Genomic DNA, 27,852 nt, shown 5'->3' with positions numbered 1-27,852 from the left:
TTGTAGACTAGATGTAAACATTGGTTTTATGTTATTTGTTTAAAGTTTAAAAAACTGTTTTGTTTTACCTTAATTTCCTTTTATGAATTTTACAAAATTTACTTTTAACTTTTACTGGATGTTTGGTGCAGATAACCTAGCTGCTTTGTGCCATTAAATACTGAATAAACCAACCAATCACAGTAGCCTAGCCCACTTTTCCATTTTTGGAAACCTTTCCATCTGTACACCTGCTTCTGTCTATGATATGTTAATGACTAATTGAAAGCTCAAAGTGTTCCTTTAAACTCCTTCTTTTCTTGTTAGATTTGAAACTGTATGGTAAGTCTTTCATGAGTTTAAAATTTTATCGACCCAAATATAGCTTAGTTACTAAACTTGATAAATTATAGCAGAGTTCTATGGTACTGATAGTAATTTATGGTATTTGATTATTCCAAATATTCATGAATTCAGTATATAGTTAAGAGTAGAGAAAATGACAGATCAAATATAAAGTTTTACTGAAAACAAACATTTCACATCTGTTTGGGAGGTTTTAAAGATTACACTAATCATATTTGAGATTTATGAAATGAAGAATAGTTTTTTAATTCTTAACAGTTTATAAATCATTTTATACATCATGAAAGGATTAATGCAGCTTATATTAGACATTTGCTGTTGTACACATCTCATCTTGATGTGCATCTCTTACTGTAAATGTTTGTGGTGTTTTGGTGATAAATGTCAACATTAAGTTGACAACACAATCCATTTGTTTTTAAGAATATATTTAGAACAAGTCAAACTGAACAAAAATTTGTTATGTTATTGGTTATCACAGTTATATTCAAATCTTTAAATAATTGTCTCCTTTACATCAGTAAAGTCCACAAGTCAGTCCAGTTATAAATGTGTCTAGATACAGTGTGAAAAAGTCAGTTAAAATAGGTTTTATTAGTCAGCATAATTGTTATTTTAGCCATAATGGACAATATCTGAAGTGGATTCCATGGTGGTGGTATAAATGCAAAGATAACTGTAGAAATATCTAGCCCTATAGTGATATTCACATAATGAGAACTTCAAGTAAGATGTCAACAGTATTACAAAAGTGTAGTGCAACAATGTATGACTCGTACTGACTTACTGAAGGAAACTTGTCACAGCTATTGCATTTAAAATAACTAACATTTAACAACCATGTGAAAACTAAACTGTTGTGTATCCAACATGTGCTATATATAGATATCAACAAAACATGCTATTATCTCATTTGCAGAAGCATCTTATTCTTGTAAGAGTTTTAAATGTTTGAATGGTAAAGAATGTGAATTTGAATTTATTCTTTTATAATAAGAACACTTGATGTAAAATTAATATTAGGTAAGTTAATAAACAAGAGATGGAATATACATTACTAAAATAGATTAGTGAATTTTTTTTTATTTACACATATATCCATCTAACAAAGGTAAAGAAAATATTTAGTGTTCATATTTTTGTCTTAAATTTTGATATGAACTTAATACTTTGTAGAATAAATATTTTAAAATTTTGAGTGAAGTTTCTGCAACATAAAGCTACAAATGCAAAACAAAACTTGTGAAGCTGGTATTTTATGTGTATATATATTTTTAGATTTCATTTAACATTTTGTGTATGTAATCACTAAACATCTTTAATAAATGAACAAGTTATGAATGTAAATTCATTTATTCCTGAAGTGGTAAGATGTATATAGATACATTTATTATTATGAAAAATTGACTTTAATATTTACAGTGTAGATATGATGATATATCTGAAATAACATGTTTTTGATAATAAATGCTTATGTTTGTATCTAGAGCATAACTGTTTCTATTAGTAACATATCTGCTATTCAGTTTATGAATAGCAGTTTTCCAGTAGTGGAAAAGTACAAAGTAATACTCTTTGCACTAACTGTGCTTTAAATTTTAGTGTTTTGTAGTATTGCAATGAAACTGATTTTTTTAATGTAAATGTGTATTAATGAAAGATACTGAAATGAAAGAAAATTTTATTACCTAAACATTTTCAATTTTTAGGCAAAGGAGGTAAAAACCGTAGGAGAGGAAAGAATGAAAATGAAGCAGATAAAAGAGAATTAGTGTTTAAAGATGATGGTCAAGGTATTTCTTGTTTTTTTTTAACATATAGTATTAGTGTAATTTTGGGGTAATTTTAAAGCTATAAAATTACAATGTCAATAATCCATGAAGAAATTGTGTTGAATTATAATTACTATGTAATGTATAATGAAGCAGTTTAAATGTACTAGCTGTGAGATTTTTTTCACTTTATACACACTCAGACAAGCAGTGGTAGAATTAAAAACTTTGAACAACTGATTTTTTCTTGCTTCACACATTCCAATTTTTTTCAATGAAAAATAATAGCAAAAATATCTTACTGAAATAATTTATTTATCATGATTTAAATATTTCAAATGACCACTTGATTATCATTAAAATCTTTATTCCTTCCACATATGCTGTTGTCATCAGCTGTGTGGTTTTTCTGAGCCACATTTGAATTGAAAAGTGTGATTCCATGAATCCAATGAGAGGCCAACCAAATTAATTGTTATCAGGTTTGTCACATTTTCAACTGTAAGGTGGCTTCTTTTATTTGAATATAATGTTCATTATTGAAAACCCTCTTTCTACCTTTGCAGAATTCAGAGCAACAGTATTGATGATATTTTTAGCCTTTTCTTCAGTTCTTGGAATCTCACGATTATGGCAATTTCCATTTCTATGTAGGATATTTTTTACATTGTCACAGAAATCATTAATGCTGATTTCATGATGAAAGAGCTTATTGAATTCATACAGCTTTTCTTCATTTGCTTTCCAGTGGACAGTAACCATCAATATTCCAAGAATCTAGCTCAAGTATGTTTACCAGTTCACAAATTGTATTATTTTCTTTTTCATTATTTTTTGATTTTAAGTAATCACAATCCATAAATCTGGCTTTCATATTTTTTATTACTGCTTCCAGTGATTTTTTGATGAGGAAGGCCTATATATCTTTGGGTTTAACAAACTCAATATTCCTAAAGGCATCAGAAGCAATGGTTTCATCAGTTTTCTTTTCAAAGGTTCCCCTACTTTCTTTGAGCATTTCAAATGCCTCAATGACCCCTTTTTATTAGTTTTTCAGCTCTTGCTAAATTTAAATTTCTGGCTTGAAGTGCATTAGAAAGTAAAGAAATTTCTTGTAGTATATCTGTCATGATTGCTAAATTCTCCAGGAAGAATTTGTTGTAAAGATGGCTAGCCATTCCTGAATATGTTTTCTCAGTAGAAATATATTTGTATAATGCTGAATAAGCATGCCATATAGCAAATGTTGATCTCAGGCTGCAAGCAGCCCATTTTGGTCCCAGAACTCAAACAATCTTCAGAATTTTTAGTCCAGTTTCTTCTGAAATGTTGTCAAGTTCCACTTGATTTTTGTTTGATTGGTGAAAGATTGTGCAGATTTTATCTGTGAACACTTAGAAGTGATTCATTTGTTTTATATCAGTGGTAGAATCATTTAAAATCAGTTGCTAGGAGTGATTTAAGCAATGCAAAGTTATGATGTCAGAAAAATCACTTTTAAGTTTAGTGCTCAACCCTGACTTTGTGGCCAAGCATCACACTTGCACAATTCGAGCAGAATACAACCAAATTATTTTTCAAATATCCACTACCAAATCCTGCATCATGCAAATTTGTTAGAGATGTGTATATAGTTTCAGCATCCTGTCCTTTCAACTCAACCAAATCAAACAAAATTATTGGCGACAGATCACAATCTTCAACCTTTACAAAAATTATGATCACTGGTTTTCTAGATGTGGTTGAAGCTTCATCAGTTATGACAGTTTTAAATTTTGTTCAATTGTTTTAGTAAATATTTCATTTTTAATTTCCTTTGCAATGTGATCAACTATTTTAACAGCAGTTTAACGAGAATGGAGTCCCACTTTCATGTCCAACACATTTTTTATTTGTAGCTCAATCTCATCTTCAGTGTCAGAAAATGGCCTGCTTTGTTTTGCTGCACTGTAGATTGTATTAAAAATTTTACATGTAGAGGTGAGATATTTTTAGTTTATTTTATCTATGCATTTAGTAATTCATCATCTGCACGATCTTTCAGTTGCATTACGCATATTTGTGTGCCTTCAGTGAAAAATGTTCATTTTTTTCTGAGATGCTTGTTGGATGGTTTTATTCCTTCCTGATGCTTCAACACTTGTTTCTTCATTCCACAGATATGTGAATTTCCTTTGTTTATGGAATCAAATTTGGCACAGTGATCACAACGAAGTTTCTTGTTGCAAACAACCAAATCATCACATTTTTTCTTGAACTCCTCAGCTTGCTTCAGACTCCAGCAATCTGGAAGAACAGCTGCTGGACCTTCATCATCTCTAGTTTGCTCAGTATTAGAGGTGGAAGTTTCATCGCTTCTTGAAGTTGCTGGCATGAGATGTTCAGTTGGATCTTTCTTTGAAGTTTCAGTTATTGGGGTTTTTCTTACAAACTCCAGTATATCATGTTGCCACGCCATTTTAGGAGCTGAAATCTGAAATGCCAAAATTCCTTTATTCAAAAATGTATTAATATAACTTCTTATTGAACTTTCACCACAAGGGCTGAAAATATAAATTATTATTATTTTTATAAATTTTCATATGAAGACTATTTTTGTAATCATCTTTCTATTTTTTTGGCTCCATATAAACAAAAATTTAATTTAACGTAACTTTTTTTGCAAATATTGTTTTTAGGTGACTCTGTTCTGCTTGCATAAGGAATTTTATGTATAAGTACATATCAACAAGCATAAATATAGTGAAATGTAGTTTTACCAAACCATACAGTTGCAACACAGATGTTGTACTATAGTGTTATGGTTTATGTTAAAATCTGTTATTCGAATAAATTGTCTATGTTTATACTAGCCTACTAAGCCTAGTATCCAAATTTTGTATCCTGTCAGTATGAAAATACAAGGAAAGAGAGATTCAGTATATTGAGCAAAAACATGACGTATTTTATTTCTTTAGACAGTTGGACGCTCTCACGTACTACGTTTAACATTTTTGGTAATATGCATATTAAAATAACTTGTCTTTGTCTGAATAAATTAAATTTTTAACTGGCACAATTTTAGCCTCTTAAAAAAGTGAGGGGGCAGGAATAGTAACCAACCAGTACTGAAAATATCAACAACAAAAACATCAATCCAGGCTAAATCTCCAATCCATGAACTTTCAATTTTGCTCTAGAATAATAAAACGTACAAAAAACATTAAGCCTCAGTTTAACATTAACAGTGTAGAAGTCTACATAAATTACATCATTTTTCAAACTCACCCTCTTTTGTCTATCTGGTCCAAGTATGATAGATGTCTGACACCAAATGTTCACACAGGAAAATGTAGGCCTACATTAGTCTACAGCTATGCTCTTCTTTCTTTGTCTAAGTTAACTGATCTGTCACTTGTAGATGCCCGTGGAAATCTGGCTTCAAATGTTATCGTACTTATTTACAATTGTGTTATTGCTTGTGACTTTATGTAGCAAGAATCCTCATAGTGACACTTGTTGACTGTCACAATTTCCATAGTGACAGTTAATATGTTGTACATCTAGCATCAGAGGTCTAAGAGGCAAGTCGCATGTGTGTGGATATTAATAATAATATTACTTTGAGAAACTTAAATATTTTTATGTTGCCTAATTCTAGATTTTGTGATAAACATCAGGAGTTATCTTAAAATACAATGTTTTTTTGGCTCTAGAGTATGCTCAAGTTGTGAAGATGTTGGGAAATGGTAGGCTGGAAGCTATATGTTTCGATGGTGCAAAACGACTCTGTCACATAAGAGGAAAACTCCGAAAAAAGGTATTTTTGCATAGTTGTGATTCTGAAATTTATAAATTTGTTGCACATACATAGAAGGTAAGATTATTTTTTAAAGTTTCAAAATGTGTGAAATATTGGTAAGTAATATAAGACTGTAAATGCATGTACATAATCAGTACAAACAGTTTGTATGTTCATGAGTAAAAAAAAAAAAAAAGGTTTGTTAAGCTTAAAGGACTTTTCTGCATTCATGACTGAGGTGAAAAGTAAATAGCCCCATACCATAAGATGTCTTGTGCTTCTCAATTAACAGCCATAGGAATGCTCTAGGAAACTGTGCATTGTTGAAAGAAACAATTTCAAATTTATTTTATCCAAAAGTTACATTTAGTAAATAAGGACAGTTTCTAGGAAAACCTAGGTGACCCCACAGAAACTAGACCAAAAATAGACCAAAGGTTGAAAATTTTCTAATTTTATGTGACATACTTTTAAAACAAGTATATGATTAGTTTCTTCCTGAGTATGAGTTGCAGTTTTGATTCATTTTCTTATTCTCCAGTCAGCTTACTATGTAGTGTTTGTATTTGATGTGTATGGTACATTTAGTTTTCATATCTGGGATCTTGATTCATAGCTGCTTTCTTCTTGAGAGCATCAGCATTCTCACTTACTGGGACTCCCACACCTTTAGAGATCATGGCTACATCTAGAGTTACACCTAGGTGTTTGAGAATTTTTTGTAAGATATAATTTTGGTAATATGTTGTGTGAGGTTTCCAAGAATATTCTAGGAGGAGTTTAAATGGGGTGGAATAAGTATAACTGTTTCTAAGACTGTATTACGATGAATTGTAGCATTCTGGCATGTTTGGTCAGTAAATACAACTGAACCAAGCCAATAACTGATGATGGCTGTTTGAACTTTGTCCAATTGACATAAAATGACTTAAGTTTTTCTTAAAGGTTTATCTTTCAAATCATTAAATATAAAAACTTGCTCATTTCCTTGTTGCTGTGTTTTTCACCTTGCTAAAATACATATCATGGCAATAATAAAATAAAACATTATAATATAGTAAATATGTTGTAAGCATAATAAGTATCTTAGTGTACCAGAAGTAATAATATCAATGAACACACAGCTAACTTCTATGTATCTTTATATTGTCATTGTTTCAGTGTTATTGTTAAGCTGTACTACACTAAGTCATAGCAACATTACTTGCTGTAATTAGACTTTTTATAAATTGCAAATTGTAGAAAATCAATATAACATAAATGGAAATATAAACTTGTTATTTTCATCATTGTATAAATTCATGTTATGCAATTTTTGGTGCATCCTGTATACATACTACTATACAGTTCTACACTTAAGTTTCACAGTTGTCATTAATTTGGTAGTAATGTCAAAATTAATTGAAGACTGATGAGAATAACTTTACACATTCTTTACATTCCCACCAAACAATTATATTGAGAAGTTTCTTGTTAACAAATTCAATTGTTATTTTAGTCCTTTACTGATTTTTGCTAATTTTTTTCAATTCATATGACTAATTACATAACTGAAGTTCATTAATGTAAGATATTGTATAGTAAAGCAGGCTATATGAACTTTGTGCACAACATTAATCAGGAATATACTAATAGTGATGTGTGTTCTGATAATATTATAGTTACATCTATATAGATGTATATAGATCTATATATGAATATATATAGATTCATCTATAATATTTTCAAACTATTTGCCAGTAACTTGAATATAATTTGGACTTTGAAAAGATAATTACAAAATCCTGTTAAAAATATGATTGATAGTAAAGATTGGCAGCAACAATTGTTAGAAGTAAAGTTGATATTGTCAGTGATTAGCTTAACAGAATGGCTAAAGACTAAAACCTTATGTTTAGAACTGCTTGGTCTTTGAAAAGATTTTACTTGGTGTAAGAGAATTATTTACTCTCTTATAGCTGCTTGATTTAAGGTGAATAACTTGACTTTTAAACTAAACCAGTTATCAATTTTCTTCTGAGGATCTTTCAGAGGTTTTTAAAGTACAAGATTTCATGACAACCTGGAATCAAAAGTAATGTCAATTTTTAGAAAACATTAATATATGATTTTGTTTAGGTGTCATAGCACATGAAAATGTCAAATGGTTTATCTTATAAAGGAAGCATATAAAATAATTTAAATTAGATTTATTTTTTAGTTTGTTTGTTTCAAATTAACAAACCATCTCATCTTTATGTGTTTAATGAAATTGACCATCTTGGCTACCATGGAGGTTTTAGTGGCAAACAAAAAACAAGATGTTTATAGGTGTTTAAGTTAACTAACCTTACAGGTACTGTGTCAGATCTGTTGCCTGACATGGGTGTAGTCACCTGGATGGCTATTTACCTTTTTCTGTCTAACTCCCATTTTCTTTCAGCAATGTCCATTTTATAATTGGACGTCATGTAGTCTGATAGGCTGGAATTTGACTTGAATTATTAATAGATTTATTTTAAATTTAGCTTTACAGTTGCAAGTGGAGTAACAAGTTGCAAACTTTGAAGTTTTATAATTAGAATAAAAAACTAACTTGGAGACTGAGATTCAAAGCACAAACAATACTTTCTTTAAATATCTTAAGATACTGGGCTACATTGAGATTATTGAAGGTATTGTGACAATTTTCACTGTTAAAATTACCAAACTCTAGTCTGAGCAGGTAATTGTGAGTAAACTTTCAAAGATGTCAATTAGATTTCATAATAGAACCATCAAGTTATCAATTAATTCTTTAAATGAAATATGCTCAGACATAATTCATTGTATACAATTTTCTTAATACTGAATGATTTATATCCATTTCCTAACTGCATAGTTTGACTGAGAAAGAGTTAACAGTTGTTACTTAAATGGAGTTTGAGCAAGGTAGATTTTCAATAATTAGATTGACATCATCAATTGTATTGGTTCAGGATAGAATGGCAGCAGGACTACTGGTTTGTTAGATGTTGTCATAAAACTCTTTTAGCCCCAGAAGATGTTTTTATACAAGTTTCTTATGATTCTCCAATACGTCCAACTTGTAAATGGATCTGTCACTTTGTTGGAAACATTTTGTTGACTCTTTATAATACTCAGTATTAAAACCACAAATAATTTGGTAATCGGTTATGATCAGAAGTAAATTGGCAGAATGTTTGCATGCATTTCTCCTTGTCTTCAGATCATTCTGACAACTGTCATTTCCTCAGTTCTTTTCTGGATTTCGTTTCCTACTTCTAGTGAAATTAAACTTTCTCTGGTATGGTTGTATCTGTTTAATGTATATAACGTAAACAGTTGATCCTGGTACTGCTTGGAATGCATTTTAATTTATGCTGACATATTTCTTTCTTAGTCAAATATACTTGGTAACTTATTTTTTTGTATTTGTAAATGTGCACAGCATTTAATTGTATTTCATGTAGTTCATAAATGGAACTTTATAAAATTAATTTTCTCGCAAGTTGAAACATTGGAAAATAGTGTAAAATTCTGCAAAATTATTCATCCTTCTACCTTCCAGGAATTTGTATCTAGAATACAAATTTCACCACTAAACCTTCATGTTTCTACCTTCTCTCCTTGTATCGAACAGTGACTACAATAATGCATCTAAATATTCTTACTCCAAATTACATCCCAAACCTTTGAAGTGACCATATAATTAATTGAAAGATTATTTATTTTTACCATTATATGGTGCAATCATTTTATATTTACACACCAGTATTTCTAGTAGTCTTTTACTTGATTATTCAATACCAAAACAACTAACAAAAACAAAAAATTTATTTATACCTTTAACATGCACTTGCAGAAACAAAATCCATATGATTACTCACTTTTCACAAAGGTTATTAACGTTGACTTTACTCCTAATACACAATATAATCCATATTTAAAATAAAACAATCAAAATCTTTATATAACCTACTTAATAACTCATAATAATCTTTTGTAATCATTCATATTTCCTGTCATATTCAATATATTTATTTACAATTAGATCTTAATAAGCTATCTTGTTGAAATATAAACTTTAAAATATCAAATATGTATATTATATATTGGATTAATACATGATTTGTACTCAACACCACTTACATAAGCATAATACAAAATAATTTCAAATTCAGTATCTCAGGACACAGTGTGTGTGTGCCTGTATATATAATGACAGAGCACCATAAACCTTTGAGATTCACACCTTATCAAAACATTGCCATCGTAGCAATATCGTCTGACAGTCATGACACATTTTTTTTCACCATTGTCCCAGTAGAACCCGGGTTTTCACTGATTTAGTTTGCACACTTCAATTCATGTCAGGTAGATTTCTTTTCAATCACATCTTCATACACCATTTCTCTCGTTTGCCTTTGTTGGTGATTAAACTAATCCTAATGATTTTGCCTATTAATTTTGAATGATAATATCGGTTTTGTAAACTAATCTAATTTTGCCATCAGTCTATGCAACATGTTTACCTCCCAATTAGATTGTTTGCAATCATTCAATTTAACCACTTACGTAGCCTCTTAATATGACAATCTTTGTTGCCTGATTTTGTTCTCTTTCTTTTTGAATTTAAATAACCATCTGATTTCACCAGTATAAATGAAGTCAATTTGTTAGTTACTGTGTTTAATAGTATGCTTACTAGTACAACTAATTAAGCAGTGTTAAGAATACTAAATTTGATAACTTCTACATCTCTAACTTGTTCCTCTCTGCAATTCTACATGCTGTTGAAACTCTGTAATAGTTAACCTTAATCTCTTTGGGGCCAAATGTTGAGTTTCTTGTGATATGTTTGTCAGCTCTTTAATTTCTGAATGTTTAGTTATACTTTTATTTAACTGTAATTCCTTCTCTTTAATAATTCTTTAATTGACATTTGCTTAACATAAGCTTTAGATTTGCATTGCATAATCTTTCAAGTATATGTCCGAAACTCCGTGTGTTCATCATAACTTGCTGCAAACACTGTAATGGCATCTAAGAGATGCATTCTAAATCATGTAAAGCTGGTACAATATCCATTAATCACTGAAATGTTGATGGATTATTACATGTCAAGACATTCTGTTGAATTGATACTTGCTGCAAGGTAACATAAAAGCAGTTTTATCTTTATCCTTTTCTGTCCCTCCCTAATAATATCCACTTTATAAATCCATGCTCAAAACGTATTTACCTGACTTTTCTTTGAGCACCATAGTGTTCACCTTTCAAAAGGCCTCTCAGTTGTACAGTGGTATGCCTGCAGACTTGCACTGCTAAAAACTGGGTTTCACTACCCATGATGGGCAGAGCACAGATAGCCCATTGTGTAGCTTTATAATGAAATTCAAAAACAAAGAAACAGACCTTTCAGTTGGCCACTAAGAACTTTACTATCTTTTCTAGGAACAAAAACAACTTGAGATGCATATGAGTTACCATTGTCCTATATTATATTATTATATTGTCAGTATAGTGTCTCTGTGCTATAAGCTGACTGCTATTTAACATTATCTTATGTTTTATGTTTTGTTTGTACAGCCATTAAGATCATTTTCTCTTACAAATATAAGTCGATACTCCTCTAACAAATTTGCCATCTCTTGTTTGTTTCTTTTCTACATTTCCTAAGATAGAATCCTAAGTTATTTTGCTATATTCTTCTGTTTCTTTGTAATTCCTGCAGTATACTGTCTCTACTACTAACCTTATGTACTGTTATATGATTTGGCAGTGTAACTGTTTGTTATATATGTTCAACACTTTCAGGCATTCTACTTATTCAAGTAGTTGTATACACTCCTGTTTCTTCTATCTCAGTAGGTTTGGTTAAAACTTCCTTCTTAAAGTCATTCATTTTAACTTCCTCAGTGGATTTACTTCTCACAGACACTTCAGTTACTTTAATTATCCTTACAGGTACTCTATCTATATGTTGAGATGTTCTGCTACTTATGTTAGGCGTAATTGTAAAGTCATCTAAGGAGTTTGTATTATTTCCCAATTTGTATCTTATTTTGTCTTATTTTACTGCCACTTACTATATTATTAATGTTCTCTATACTATTGCTACTTTATTAACACTTTTGCTAGCTAGGCTTAGTTTTCTTGCTTATTCATACTCTCTCATTTTGTCTTTAAATGTTTGTATTCCTACCATGCCAACTTTTGTTACTATGCTTAAGAGGGTCAGTGCTTTTGTAATTTTGACTGTTGATTATTAGTGTTTGGGAATGTTATTATTAAACTATTACTTTTTGATCATTAGGAAGGTATTTGTTTCAACATTTGTACACAAGTCTGAAGTAACAAGCAATTTGACTTAAGATTTCCATTTCTTTGCAGAAGTTATCTCTGGCAAGAAATATTTCATTGTCATAAGTTCTTTATAAATCCTACCCTATAATACGATGCGTTTCTAAATCTGTCTGCTTACAGGTGTAAAACGTGTTCTACCTTGAAGTTTCTTACTTTTATATGGAAACTGTAGCATTTTTGCAGGAGTTTCTGTTATGGAAGTCAGAATACTTGAAGGAACTTCCAAGTGTTATTTAACAGTGCCTGATTTTTACTTACTAATTCTGCACTTAAAAGAGAAGATTGAGCACCTATGCAAACAGATAACCGAATTACTATACCCTCTACTAACAGTACTGCCAATTTTGCTCCATGTTACTACAATTATTAGCAAGGTTAAGGGTCAGAAGTCACAATACAAAATGCACAGACATTTTATTTTGTTCTAGCTAATGCTTTCAGTCTATTATTCTAAAAGCAAAAGTATCCATCCTCAATTATGCGAAAAGCTCAAAGTAATCTATCAGTTTAAATTATTTCATGGACATTAAAAAAGGTTAATTATATTGCGGTTTTAGTTTCACTCGAGTCAAAACTTTGAGCTACTTATACAGCCCATCATGAAAGGTTTGGCATTTCAGTCATGCTAAGAGCTGCTCCACATTAACATATGGTAAGCCTACATTTTTATTCTTTACATCGCATCATATTTTGAAATTTGAATTATAGTATGATTAATTCCTTACAATTTACTGTAGAATATCCATCTTGTGAAATAAAATAACTGCTAAAGTTTGATTAGCCTCATTTGATTCTGTAATTTCCATTAACAAGCGTTTAAAAGTTTGAGACTCTCATTATCATTAAAAAAGTTCTTAAATGGAAAAAGGAACTAAATAAAGAGCCAATGTGTTAATATCTCATCTTTTCCCATGCTACCCAAAAGTTGTGTAGTTTTCACAAGTGTATTAGTAATAGAAAAGCGTTTTAAGAGTATTTGGGAATTGACTAGTATAAACTACAAAATAATTATTGAGCAAACAATGTTGTTATTTCCTGAAGTTAGCTTTCGTACAGATAAATGGGAATTACCAACTAGTGATGAACATCAGATGATTGTAGAATGCTCAGTGCTTTGTATACTATACAATCATTGTCTTTAGGGGGTTGGTGAAACCATCCCCTATATTATGTATGAAGTAAAGAAATAAAGTAAACATGTAGTAGTAAATTTTATTACACACATTCATAGGATACATTAACTTTCAGTTTGGGGAAACTTCACGAAATGTAATAAACTGTAAAATTATCTAACCAATTGTATGGTATGATATTAATAATTGAGGTTATTCAGTAAGTGCAATGAAGAAACTGATATTAATTATATATTACTACTGAGTTATGAAAAAATGAAACGGCAATTCACTTTTTGACCTACTTTAAATTGTTTCAAAAAGAGAGAAACAAGGAATAAATGTTTACAAAAAATGAAGAAAAATGCGTAGATTTCAATAGTAAAAAGCATAGAAACAACGTAGGATAATACATAACTACTTCTAATGATTAAATTATGTGTGAATATAAGTAAACAAAATCATTAGAAAGGACTGTGTTTAAAACAGCAAATCCCAACCTCTGATTAATTATAACCGTAAATTTTTAAGCATACATTTTATAATCCCATGTTGTAGCTTGTATCCTAGGATCTTTTTTTTTTAAATATGCAGCATATCTTGTTTATGTATTAAAAATTTGTAATATATATATACATGTTATAAATTTTAATTTTTTTTAGCAAATACTGGTTTCTGCATGTTTTTTACTTAGAAGTTTCATCTTTTGGGGCTTTCTACTGACATTTACAGTTCTCGCAATGTGGCCTCTTATTCTGCACTTAAAGCATTCTATTTGCATATTGTTTCTTTTAAAACAGTTTTTATCTATATTCCCAATTTTACCACAGTCAAAATACATCGGGCTCTCTGGCTTAATCTGTTTCCTATTCTGCCAGTTGGTTCCATTATTTCTGCTACTGTTTGTTAGATTTATAGAAAGAGTTCTTGTTGTATATTTGTTCACATATCTCTTCTCTTGTAGCTGCTTCAATTAAGTCTAACTTTGCATCAGGGGTATTTGCTTCGTTTGTTTTGAATTTCGTGCAAAGCTACTCGAGGGCTATCTGCGCTTGCCGTCCTTAATTTAGCAGTGTAAGACTAGAGGGAAGGCAGCTAGTCATCACCACCCACTGCCAACTCTTGGGCTACTCTTTTACCAATGAATAGTGAGATTGATAGTCACATTATAATGCCCCCACGGCAGAAAGGGTGAGCATATTTGGTGCGACCAGGATTCAAACCTGCGACCCTCGGATTACGAGTCGAATGCCTTAACACGCTTAGCCATGCTGGGCCATTTGCTTCATTTGTGCAACTTTTAGCAACATCCCTGAGCAGTCCTTGTTCATAAATGGATTTCAGAGTACCTTGAACCATTGAGTAATTTGGGTATTTGTACACACTAGGAATTTTGTTACCTAGCTCTTTCAGTTTATACTCTGACTGATTCTCCTCCCTTCTGAGTTAAATTAAGAATCTGCGTTTGTATCATGTTGAGATTAGCTGCGCTGTCCCGTCTATCAGCTGTGGATCCCTTTTTGTTGTAATTTTTCCGGCAGTTGTAGCTATATTTATTAATTTTATCACTGCTTATTTCTGCTTACGCTAACGTATTTCATTTTCTTTCATTATTCTTCAAAGACTGTTATTAGTTAATACTAAAATTTTGGATCACTGCACCAATTTGCAACGTAAGTTTGTGACAGCCGTCTGAGTAAATCTAAGTTACAAATGAAGTTTCCAGTGGAACCTCTCTAAAGCAGCCATCTTTGGGACTGAGACAAACTGGCCTGATTAGAGGGGGTTCCACTGTACATAATTAGGGATTATATAAACAAAAAAGGGACAGCGATTGAATAATCGCTTTCAAGATGTGACCAAATCTGTGGGGTGGCCACTTAGAGGGGTTCCACTGTATTTGGTTGAAGATTATGCAGTCGTAGATCGACATAGGCTAATAACTCAGGTTTAACCTTGTGAATAAAGAATCATTTTGAAGTTAGATAACATAAACACTACACATTTCATTCAACAATTCCGGTAATATATTTGCATCAGTTATTCCCTTACTGTGAGATTTAAATCAATTCATCCAAAAGATGTATTGACATTAACAGGTCATCTATCAATTTGACTTTAGAATTGTAACAGAGCAGGCCGATTGTGTCGGCTTAGCAGTTGGAGTTTATACTAATTCTGCCAGTTACAAATTTATTTATATATAAATAAAGAACAAACTAGAGCACACAAACACTGATTTGGGGTATTTATAGTTAAAGAATCTGACTCTAAGATTCAATAATAAGCACTTTTAATATGCTTTCAAAATGTAATGTGTACAATTATGATGTTAAAAAGACGAGTAGATTCAAGAATGTTAGAGATGAAATAAAAATCCTATAACCCGAGCGCTTTTGAATGGTGAACCTTTTTTCTTCATTGACATACTCGAAAGTGCTCGGATTTGTTTTGTTTTTTTATTTCATATGTTTATTACTTTGATTAGACTGAAACTCTCTTAGTATAAACCAGCAAAACACACTTTAAGAATACTTATAACATCAACTCAACTGTGTTTTACTGTTATCCGATGTTAGGAATAGTGGCAACAAGTTTCTTACAAAGAGTATAGGCCAGGGGTCGACAAACTTACGTCCTACCAACCAAAATCATCCAGCCGTCAGTCCCCAAATGAAATATCGTATCCACCCAGCCCGTGGTGTTTGATTGTTTCTAACCGGATCTGGCAAAAGAATGTTTTTTCCTGATGCCTGGCGCCATGCTATTATTTTACCTTTCTCTAAGCCAGGGAAAGATCCCAAGATTCCTTCAAACTACCATCCAATTGCTTTGTCGAGCTGTCTCTGTAAGATATTAGAAAGGATGGTTAATGCTTGTCTTATTTGGTTCCTTGAATCAAACAACCTCCTCTCGCCCACCCAGTGTGGGTTCCGTCGACAGCACTCCACCACAGACCACCTAATTCGTCTTGAAACATCTATCAGAGAAGCCTTTCTCAACCGCCAACATCTTGTATCAATATTCTTTGACATAGAGAAGGCTTACGACACAACATGTAGGTATGGCGTTTTGCGAGACCTCCATAAATATGGGTTACGTGGCCATCTACCCATGTTTATTAAAATTTTTTTAATGGACAGGAGATTCCAAGTTCGTGTGGGTTCGACACTTTCCGTTCTTTTGTACAGGAACTTGGAGTCCCTCAAGGCTGTGTATTGAGTGTTACACTCTTCAGTATAAAGATAAATGCCATCACTGAACAACTCCCTCTCACTGTTGCGAATGGGCTGTATGTCGACGACTTTCACATCTCATGTCAGTCGTCAAACATGAGATATATTGAGCGGCAACTACAAACCGCCCTCAATTGTGTAATGGAAGTGGACTCTGGCGGCGGCTTTAATTTCTCTCTCTCCAAAACTGTATGCATGCACTTTTGCCGTCGACAGGGGTATTCACCCTGATCCTGAACTTCATATCGGTGAAGTTTTGCTGCCAGTGGTCCCGAGACCAAGTTCTTGGGGCTTATCTTTGATCGTAAACTGACCTTTATACCACACTTAAAGCAACTTGGGTCAAATGCACAAGAGCACTGAACATCCTCCGTGTTCTCTCTTCTACCAGTTGGGGGCAGATCACTGTTCAATGTTAAAGGTATATCGTGCTCTTATTAGATCAAAACTCTATTATGAATCAATGGTCTATGGCTCTGCCAGACCCTCGGCCTTAAAGATGCTGGATCCCATTCATCACCAAGGACTTCGACTATGCACTGGGGCTTTCCGTACCTCTCCAGTTCAGAGTATATACATTGAATCTCATGAACCTTCTCTACACCTTCGCCGTTTGCAACTATCTTTACAATATACTTGAAACTTCATTCCTTACCAAAGCATCCCACCTGGAAATGTGTTTTCCTTCCTCGGTGGGCAGTACTTTTCAGAACAGGCGATCTGTCATTGCTCCTTTTGGCCTTCGCATCCGAGCAATTGGATGAATTGGGTCTGTCCTTGGATAACATTGCAGATTCCACAGGTTGGCCCATCCCACCATGGCTTATTACAGCCCCCAAATGTGACCTTTCTTTCAGTCACCTAAAAAAGGGCAGATACTCCAGATTGGAAGTACCGTCTTTTATTCAATGAATATCTTTCAAACAATCATTCAGTTCCCATTTATACAGATGGTTCCAAATCAGGTAATTCAGTGGGCTCTGCTATGGTTTGCTATGGGTCAGTAGTTGCGTGCAGAATCCCTTCTACAGCTTCTGTGTTCACTGCTGAACTGTATGCCATATCTCTTGCCCTGGATCATATTGCAGGTGAGCAGTACTCCAACTGCACTATTTATACTGATTCGCTTAGTTTTATACTTGCCTTGGAATCGCTACACGTTAGCTCACATCCTATTCTCGCTGATATTCGAAACCAATTGGCCCATTTCTCATTAGCAGCTACTTCAATCCAGTTTTTCTGGATACCAAGCCATGTTGGTATTCGTGGGAACGAGCTTGCAGACATGGCAGCTAAGTATGTCTGCTTCAGCACCATCACTCCTATGCCTATTCTGTACATGGACTATGGTGTTGTCTTCAAGGCTCGGCTCCGTGCCAGCTGGCAGTCCACTTGGAGTGAGCAACGTGACAAACTTTTTTCAAATCAAACCCAAAATTGGACTTTGGCCATCTAGCTTCCGTAAAGTTCGGAAGGAGGAAGTTGTTCTCACTAGGCTACGCATTGGTCACAGTTTTTTAACTCATCATTTTCTTTTATCTGGAACTGATTCACCAATGTGTAGTTTGTGTAACACTCAAATCACTATCAGCCACGTTTTACTTTCTTGCCATCGTTACAATTCTCAACGACGGCAATATTTTAAACATTTTTTCCCAGGGTCAGTCTGTAACATTGGACAGTGTTATTGGTGATGGTGACTCTGTCCACCTTGATAATGTTTTTAATTTTTTAATGGCCATTAATCTTTTTAATCTCATTTAAGTGTTGCATATTTGTTCATTACACCTTTTTAATTGTGGTTCCTTTTTTACAGTTTTAATCTCTCTCCTTCAATTTGACATTGGACAATGGCCAGAACATAAAATAACTTGACACCAGGAATGGAAAGGCCAACTTCAGGTGACTAACGCTACTGTTTGAACTACTCGTTAGTTGTCCTGGCGAGTTGTTATTATACTTTTGCTGCATATCATTTCACACTTTTACTACTTAACTTTTTAGTACTGGCCATATTGAATCATAACCCGGAACCAGGGCTGGAAAGACCAACTTCAGGTGACTGATGGTGGTTTTTATAATTACCTGTTAGTCTTCCTGGCGAGTTATGATCATTACCATTCTGCTACAGGTAGTTCTTTACAAATTTGTTGACTGGATGTCAACATTGGTTTTTACACCATTTTCTGTTTTAATTGCTGTTTTGTTTTTACCTTTATTTACTTTTACAAATTTTACTCCATTTACTTGACTTTATCTTTTTACTGGGCATTTGGCTACTCATTGTTACAATTTTGCTATGTATCTTTTAAAACTTATATTCTTTTACATTTTGATAATGGTTGCTATGACACATAACCCGGAACCAGGACTGGAAAGACCAACTTCAGGTGACTGACGGTGGTTCTTGAACTTACCTGTTAGTCTTCCTGGCAGGTTATGATCATTACCTTTTTGCTAGAGTAAATACCTTACAACTTCTTATACTCTGCCTTCTATCTTAACATTGTAGACTAGGTGTCAACATTGGTTTTATACTTTTTTGTTTTACCTTCATTTCCATCTATGTCTATTACTACATTTTTTTTTTTTATTTTTTTTTTTTACATTTTTACCGAATGTCTGGCGCAGATAGCCTCGCTGCTTTGTGCTATAAAACACTAAATCAATCAATCAATCAATCTTAGGTTAGAGATAGGAATTACCCAAGGAATTTGTATAACGAATATTTTCTGTTGACTGTAATACGGCTGTTCTACTAGAACTAGAAAAATCATCTTAATGAGTGATTTGTTGTCCAAAATCACGTTTTTTCATATTTAAGTAAACATATAATTACGATTTAACAGCAAGTTATTTACCATGATTTTCACCCGTTTGGCTCTGATTTTGGATTGGGTATTTCGTAAGCAAAACCGGAAGTACATGCAGTTTGTCTTGAAACACGGGTTTACTTATTAATCATTTGAATCATATTACCAAAACGTATGAATACCAGTCACTTAATGTCTGCCTGCTATGTTTCTTCTGTATATATTCTTCCTTCCCATGACGAATTTCGTTGTTCATTTTACATAAAGCAACAGATCTCACCATGGTGTCTGGTAACATAAACTGGTGGTTCCCAATCTTATTTGAGTGACTGCATACTAATCCGTTTACCTTGATTTACACGATACTCCTTTACAGTAAACTTGCCGCGAGAACATAGTTCATGTTAGTGGTTTCTGAAATTTATTGCTTTCACTAATGATTCACGTCAGTATTTGGTGACAATATGAAGAACATTTACTTATTTTTCTTCTGCTAAGCTCCAGCATAGTCTCGAATGTTTGTTTATATGCATTTCCTTCTTCCAATCATTTTGGTATTCTTGTTGATTTGACTTTTTGTAATAGTATTCAAATTTGTTAATTGACATTGTTTTAAGTTCACTACACAGCTGTGGTGCAGTTAATATGTGACAGTCAGTTCATTGGTAAAAGAGTAGTCAAGTGTTGATGGTGGGGGATGATGACTAGTTGCCTTCCCTCTGATCCAACACTGCTGAATTAGGAACAGCTAGCACAGTCCTTGTACAGCTTTGTGCAGAATTCAAAAGACAAAACATATATTTAAAGCAAAGGAAAAAGTTCTTTGCTTCTTACAAATATTTACTTAAATTGGTTTATCACGTTTGACTGTCAGAACAGATGGATCCCTTTACACAGGGATCACAGATCAAATGCTATGTCATCCCTTTTGTACACTCATATTCAGAATCTTGTTAAACAACTATTTTATGAATTTGGCACTAAGTTTGCAATGAAACTGTAGATAACTCAAATTTCTTAATTTAAAAGTAAATATTAAACACAACTAAACATTGATTATTGTGTGTCACATGGTATTTTGATTGCAATATTCCTTCAGATTAGATGTTTATGACATGAAAATACAAAGTCTAGTTTTGTATGAATCAGGAACTCATTATCAATATAGACAAGCTACAATATAAAATAAAAACCTATGTTTTCTATTTGTTGAGATATTGCTACATTTACTGGATCAAATGCAGTTGTACCACTCACCTTTTTCCATTTTTGGAACTTCCCTACATACACCTGCTTATGTCTATGATGTGAATAACCAATCAGAATCTCAGATATTTTCCATCTGGTTTTCTCACCAATTATCAAGTATAATAGCATTTCTTTCACAGCCAAACCCCTCTGGTGGTAAGTCGAGGCTTTGGCCTGTTCCACATTACTAATTTTTATATACCCCAATACAGTGTACCTACTAAACTTAAATTATAATGGAATTCTATGGTATTGATATAGTAATTTATAATTTTTTGGTTATTCCAATGTATGTATGTGACCATGATAGTTACTTATTAACCTGATAAATGAAGAAAAGGGCTAGCCATCTATTTGTTTCTGAAAGAGAACCAACTTATTTGTTTATACGATCATAACATAAACATGTACAAATACAAACATTTATTTGTTCACAGTCTTTTGATCAATGTTGAAATTTTTTTTTTAAGGTATGGATAAACCAAGGAGACATTATCCTGATAGGATTAAGAGATTACCAAGATGCAAAAGCTGATGTCATCTTGAAGTATAATCCAGATGAGGCCAGGAATCTGAAGTCATATGGAGAATTGCCAGAACATGGTATTAATTTTGACTCTATTTTATTATATTATCAGTAGCATGCGAAGTATATATCTATACTTAAGTTAAAAAACATGACAGTTTGAGTATGATTATGCTAAACTCTCCATCTATAAGCCCCATTCTTTGTGGTATCATTTTTTAATTAGGTGATTAAAATTCATTAAAAATTACAGAATGTTTTGAAGTTATGTGAGTAAACCAAAAATTGTATACAAAAAGTTTACTCACATTTGAAGTCTATATTGATCCAGTTTGTATGTAATAAATAGTTGTATAGAAAGGGTTACAAAGTATACTTCAAATTTATTTTGTAGGTTATATGGATTAATCAGAGTATGTGTGTATTGTTATTACACTACATTTTCACGAAGGCTGAAATTACTTAAAAAAGGTGGATTCTGTAGGAAATATTCAGATAATTTTGACATTAAAATTTTTTATTACTGTGGAAACTATTTTATATTGAATTGTTACATAATGTTTACCAATTAATTCCATTTCATAAGTGGCAGTAAGTATTATATACTCCAGAGTTGGTTAAAGAGAACAAACTCGAATGTTTAACTCTTACTCTCCCATGTTACTCATGATTGACACATAGTATGTTATTTCCATGTTGTGCAAATGTGATTTGCAGTATTTTAAATTTATAAGGGGTTAAATAAGCAGTTTATAGGACTTATTCTCAAGCTTTTGTTATGGTTTTAAAGTAATGTTTAGGTATAAAAACATGTAGTTTATACACATTTATATCACAATACAAAGTGATGTTATATTACAAAATAAGCATTTGAATTATAAATCCCTGTTCAAAATTATTTTATTTTTAATTTCATCAACTGGGTTATTTATGTTTAAAAAATGTACCTTTTGCTAGAACAAAAATGTGGTCTTAGAAGTAAATGGATTTTCATAGAAGCACATGTCACTCATTTTTTTTAAATTAACAAACAAAACTATATTAATGCCCCAAAACTTTAGACAAAATTTGGCAAGAATAAAAACACTATTTGAGTGTAAAAAATGAAGTCTGGCCAAAATAAAATTCCACAAATATGACCTTGGGAACAAATGTGTTGAGATCAGCAAATTGTTAATATTTGTAAAATTGTATGTGCATCTTTGTAATTTTATTGTACTCTTAAAGTAAATACAGATAATGTTTATTAGTAGCTTTTGTGTATTTGCACAGAGTAAAAAGGCTGTAACTGGCCTGTGAATCTTTTGGAAACATAAATGTATCTTTTTAAATTTTGGTTATAAATTTATTTTCAACAGCCAAGATTAATGATACTGTTACCTTTGGTGAAGAAGAGGTAGATGATATCATTGATTTTAATGATGATGTCAGTGAAGATGAAGATGCAATTGATAATGTAAGTTCAAACATTTAATTTTTTTAAATAATTGTTTTGTCAGAATTGAAATAGTTAATGAAAGTCAGGTTTTTTTAAAAGTTATACCATTGAAACCTTTTTAACATTTTGTATATTTAATCTAAATTATTTTCTCAGTAATACACCATACCTATTGTAAGATGATGTAAATACATTCTGTAAATGAGAAGTTTACTCTGTTGTAATATGTTGGGAGTATTTGAACAGATTAACTGTATATGTTATGCTAGGTGTTATGTAAGAATCTTCATACACATCCAACCAAATAGAAATACAATGAAAAATTAATTTTTTCTTTTAATTTGCCAGAATGAATTTTTAGAAAACCAATATATCTATTTCAATATTTTTTATAAATATACTTTTGTTAACATATGTGGAGTTGGTTTTTATAGAAATAGGTGCTGAGTCATGTGGTGAAAAGATGAAATTTTCCCACACTGTCATGTGTGATATAAAACATTGATGAATGAATATATGTATGTATATAGTGTTAGTAAGTTGTCCTTTTCAGTGATAAACTGTGTGAAGTAACATTTTATGTATGTGTGTGTGTGTGTGTTCGTGTGGTCCTTTTTTATGTAACTTGATGTTAGAATAGTTATTTCCTTGCATTTTCTCAAGTATTAGCATTTTGTATTCTTGGTATATATTTAGTTGAACTTTAACATTTCACAAAAGCTTTCAAATGTTTGAGGAAGGGAAAAAAGGATTTTCCTATCCTTGAAGTACTTTTTATATTGGTTTTCATACCTTGTTTTCCATATCATGAGTAGCAGTTGTTTGTGAAGAAATGAATAACCTAGCATGCAGTATTTATTGTTTTTCTAATTTTCTTTACATCAGTTATGCAATTGGTTTTTGTGAGCAAACACTTTTCTCATATTTGTGCAAGTAATAGTCATTTTCAATACCTTGTTTGTTGTAGAAATTAAAATAAAATAGTTTTATATGGAAATGTATGAAAATTTTTGTTTCACATTTTTCAGATACCTCAAATTTAGTTTTTCTTAACTTTTGTATTTCTTTCTCCCAGGAATATTGCAAGTAAAAAAAATAAATGCATAACAGTATGAATTATTAAACAGATGCTCGCAGAATTAGTGAATAAAACCATAGTTTTTTCTTGTTAGTTGTAGTAATAATAAACAGATAAACAAAAAATATGTATTTACGTAGTCAGTACTGGGAGTAATGAAGATCAAAACTTACAATACATAATTCAGAAAACAAGATTATATTAAAATATCCACATTTCAGTTAATTTGTGCTTGTTTTCAGTACTTCAGTGGTATAAATTTAGATTTTATTTAATCTTATAAGTTTAGTAACATATCAAAATAATAAAGATTTCTTTAGTTTTCAAGATAAAACTGTATGTGATTTTAATTATTTAATTTTTGCAATCTATCTGTTTAAACCGCTTCAGAAATTATGTGCATAGGTATTAATCTTCAGATAAATGACATTTACTGAGATGTTAGGACAAAATACACAAATTTTTTCATTTTGTTGTAGTTAAATATGTAAGCCAGAATAGTTTAACTTGTTGAAACACCTATACATTAGTAGGTATTGAAATTTATATTAATTTAACACATTTTTATAGATATTTTATAAGGGAAGTAGTAAAAATAGAAAATAAAGGTAAAGTTTCTTTTAAGTTTAGTGTTTAAAAAGTATATAGTAGAATAGTGAAGCCCTTCTTTCTTTAAAATACTTATTCATTATTGAAGATATAATACTAATGATATTACTACTAAACCAAACCCACAACTGGTTAATTGTTTGAAGAAGGCATTTTAATTCAAGTGATTTTTTTACAACAGCTGTAATTAATCAAAAATTAGAATCACAGATATTAAAAGTATTAAGGGACATGTTATACCACATTTTAGAAAATAAACAGGTGTTAATTGTTTTAATATTAGTTGCCTACTTAGAATGAAACAAAAACTTGTTGACTGTAGGTAATTAAATATACTTAAAGATTATAAGATTGTTATTAATTGTTCCATCCATTGCTAATGGTAGTTTGAATGTTTTGAAGTAATTGAATCCACATTATAAAATGTACAGTGTTAACCATTAAGTATATTTGTAGTTTGAATCAACAGGCTTAAACTATAAGTGAGCAGAAAAATGTGTAGTGTTAGTCAGTATTTGTACAGTTTGAGTTAATTGTAAAGGTACATTGTATATCCTAAAAAGATGTAAAGAGATTGACAGTATAAAAGTGTTTTCAGTTATTATAGATGTACGGCGTTAATATAAAGATGGCAATAGAAATATTCAAAACAAAAGCATAATGTATGCATTACAAAAACTGGACCTTAAGGTTTAGACTGTATAAACACTGCTGTGTAATGTAGGGGAAAAAGTTTTCTCTTTAGGAAAAAAAGTTATTTGGTAGAAATATGTGCAGAGTTAGTAGACAGGATTATCAGTTATTCATGTATTATTAATGTGGAGAAAAGATTAAATTTGAAAGTTATAATGCATGATAAAGAAGTGTTTTGTTTGAATCGGTAAAAGTGGATATTTAAATTGGTCACATACTAACATGCTAAACAAATTAATCGTAAATAATTCATGCTTTGTTTATAACAGAACAGATGCTTTCTTTTTAGTATGGCTTAATATTTGAGAAATGGGAATTGGTATTTAAAAATAATAATTTTTATTTCAGTGTGCATTTCTTAGTATTTGCTAAACATGAACTTGATGTACTACTAATTTTTTTATAAGAATATACCATTTAAAAACATAAACTGTTCTTATAGAAAGGTTCTGCATTATATTCTTTCATGATCTTAAGTAGCCAAAAGCATGTTAGATTTTTAGACACTACTGGACATTTTTATTTTGTTTTAGTTAAAATTCATATGCAGTTTAACTGTAAGATTTGTAAAATATTTCTGGACTCTGTTCTCAATAGTAAAATACTACAGAGAAGCTATGTTTATTTTTTAGTTTTTAATGTACACTGTTGGCACTGTTAAGCTCAAGGACTTAATGCTAAAATTCAAGGTTTAATTCCTGGAATTGGATACTGCTTAAACAAAATGGTGGTTTCTAATGAAGTTGTAATACATTGTTCTTTACGAATGTATTATGTAATTTTGAGATGGAAATATATATAATGTTCATCTTCTCTATTTCAGATCTAATACTTCAGTGGACAATTTTTATCAAAAGTTATATTGGCTATGGAGCATCAAAACACACAACATCTAAACAAAAATTTTCTAAGTGATATAATTTAAAAAAAAATAACTAAAATTTTACAAAAGCAACAGATTGTTTGAACAACAAGAATAAAAATAAAATTCTTTTTTCTCCCCCAAGTATCATGCATTCTTAAACATGATCTGTTAATGCATTGAAATGTCTTTCCTCTCGTACTGTTTCATACTGGTAAACTGTATCCTTACACATGATTACATTTGTATTATTTTGATATGTTTGGTGGTTCAAATATATTTTTCTGTAATGAATTAGTGGATCATGGCTGTTTATGAAACCCATAATTTATCTTGCTAGTAAATTTACGATAGTAAAGTTTTGCAGAATATACACTAGAGAAAGGATTTTCTTCCATGTTGATTGTATGTTACTCACAAATAGTTCACAATTACAGTACTAATTTTCACATTCTTTTGGGTATGGATTGTTGCTGTTAATTGCTACTTAAAATTTGTGAGTGGACTTCAAAGAATATGGAGGAAAAACCATTAATGTGTTAATATTTGCATTTATCACTCAAGTGTTAAGCTAATGTGAACGTTTGTAACTAATTTTTAGTAGTAACTTGTACCAGTTTATGAAGTTTCTTTTTGTAATGTATTTAGCTGAAAACCGAGAATTTGTCTCAAACATTAAAGATGATTAAAGGTTTATTCTGTGCAAAGTATTTAAAGTTACAATGTTCTGAAATGTGAGTTTTGTGTAGAAATAAATTTTAACTTTAACTGAATGGTAATAGTGCACTCATTCAATCACTATAAAGGATGTATGGTAATACAGCCTATTTATTGTATTTTTGAAATGGTCGTTTCAAAGATTGGTTCAAATAAATTAAAATATACATATCTTTAGCACTTAGGGGACTAAAACACTTCATCAGTGTATTTGTATCTTCATTAGAACTAACTGAAATATATTAAACATCAGCTTAATTTATTTAAAAAACAAACATGTACAGTGTATAAAACTACCTACATGATAGAGGGCAATAAAATTCTAAGATAGTTTTTGACGTCCGTTGTTTAATTTGGGTCATATGCTATGAAAATAGTTTTGACGTGGTATAAGCCTGCTTGTTTTGTTTATACTGTCGTGTATACCTACCTTTACACTTTTCAAGAATAGCAATCAATTAATTTGTAATACTTGCCATCTGAACAGTAATGTTCGTTATGTTTAGTGGTTCGACCTAGTGTGTAATATAATAGTATTCGCGATATTTTTTAGATTTCATGACACTGTGATGCGTAACAAATGTTTGCCATTACTTATTTATATATTTTTTTTTTACCACTGAAAACCCGAAAGTTACTTGTAGTAGCATTGTTGTAAGGTAATTACACATTGAAGTTCACCAAATTCAGTGTTAAACGTCAGTGTAGAACAGCATTAGCCCACTTTTAAAAGTAATGTTAGTAGTCATCTAAATTCATTAAAACAAACATAAGTGCACACCAAAAGCACAATGTCATAACTGCTTGTGTATAAAACGTGGTTATAGAAGCTACTGCCATGTCCACTGTATTTTAATTTCAACTGAAACTTTAAAAGTACAGGCATATGTACAAACTCACCAACAGATGGCAGGGCTATTACTAAATGTGTAAGTCTAGATACCAGAATATAGTTCTTGAGTTGTTGAAAATATAATTTTTCGGATAAAACACGTAAGCTGTATCAGTTGCCCTAAGCTTTTGTCGTACTGTACACATTTTAAACATGCACTTCTGGCTTCAAAGTGGCCTTTGTGGCTACCCCTAATTTAATAGCCTAATGATAGATGAGATATAGGGACGGTTTATGAAAACTTAAACTAGTGAAGTCTGTTTAGATATTTTTTGTAAGTCTGTAAAATTTAATATGTATTTGTACATAGGTAAACATAAACTGAGTTATGCATAACAGTAACATGAGGCATTTTCAATAGCCAAAATAATTTTAAGTGATA

At 31.4% G+C, this 27,852-nt stretch overlaps 1 protein-coding gene across 2 annotated transcripts in view; it reads left to right on the top strand.

Annotated features, from left to right (window-relative positions):
* eIF1A (eukaryotic translation initiation factor 1A) overlaps window positions 1–26,634 on the top strand; it is a 47,175-nt gene extending 20,541 nt beyond the window's left edge. Inside the window, exons 2-6 of one of the 2 annotated variants that reach the window (XM_076461374.1) lie at window positions 2,055–2,138; window positions 5,813–5,916; window positions 21,126–21,258; window positions 22,540–22,637; window positions 25,823–26,634. In XM_076461374.1, coding sequence (XP_076317489.1) covers window positions 2,055–2,138; window positions 5,813–5,916; window positions 21,126–21,258; window positions 22,540–22,637; window positions 25,823–25,828 — 425 coding nt within the window. In that variant the 3' untranslated portion in view covers window positions 25,829–26,634. Of the gene's footprint in view, window positions 1–2,054; window positions 2,139–5,812; window positions 5,917–21,125; window positions 21,259–22,539; window positions 22,656–25,822 lie in introns of those variants that run through there. The other variant, XM_076461373.1, reaches the window with a different exon arrangement.
* The last annotated feature ends 1,218 nt before the right edge of the window (window positions 26,635–27,852 follow it).

Source organism: Tachypleus tridentatus, chromosome 10 (assembly GCF_004210375.1).
Source record: "Tachypleus tridentatus isolate NWPU-2018 chromosome 10, ASM421037v1, whole genome shotgun sequence".
Taxonomy (NCBI): Eukaryota; Metazoa; Arthropoda; class Merostomata; order Xiphosura; family Limulidae; genus Tachypleus; species Tachypleus tridentatus.
Note: the sequence above shows the minus strand (reverse complement) of the source record. Positions and strands in the feature narration are given on the sequence as shown.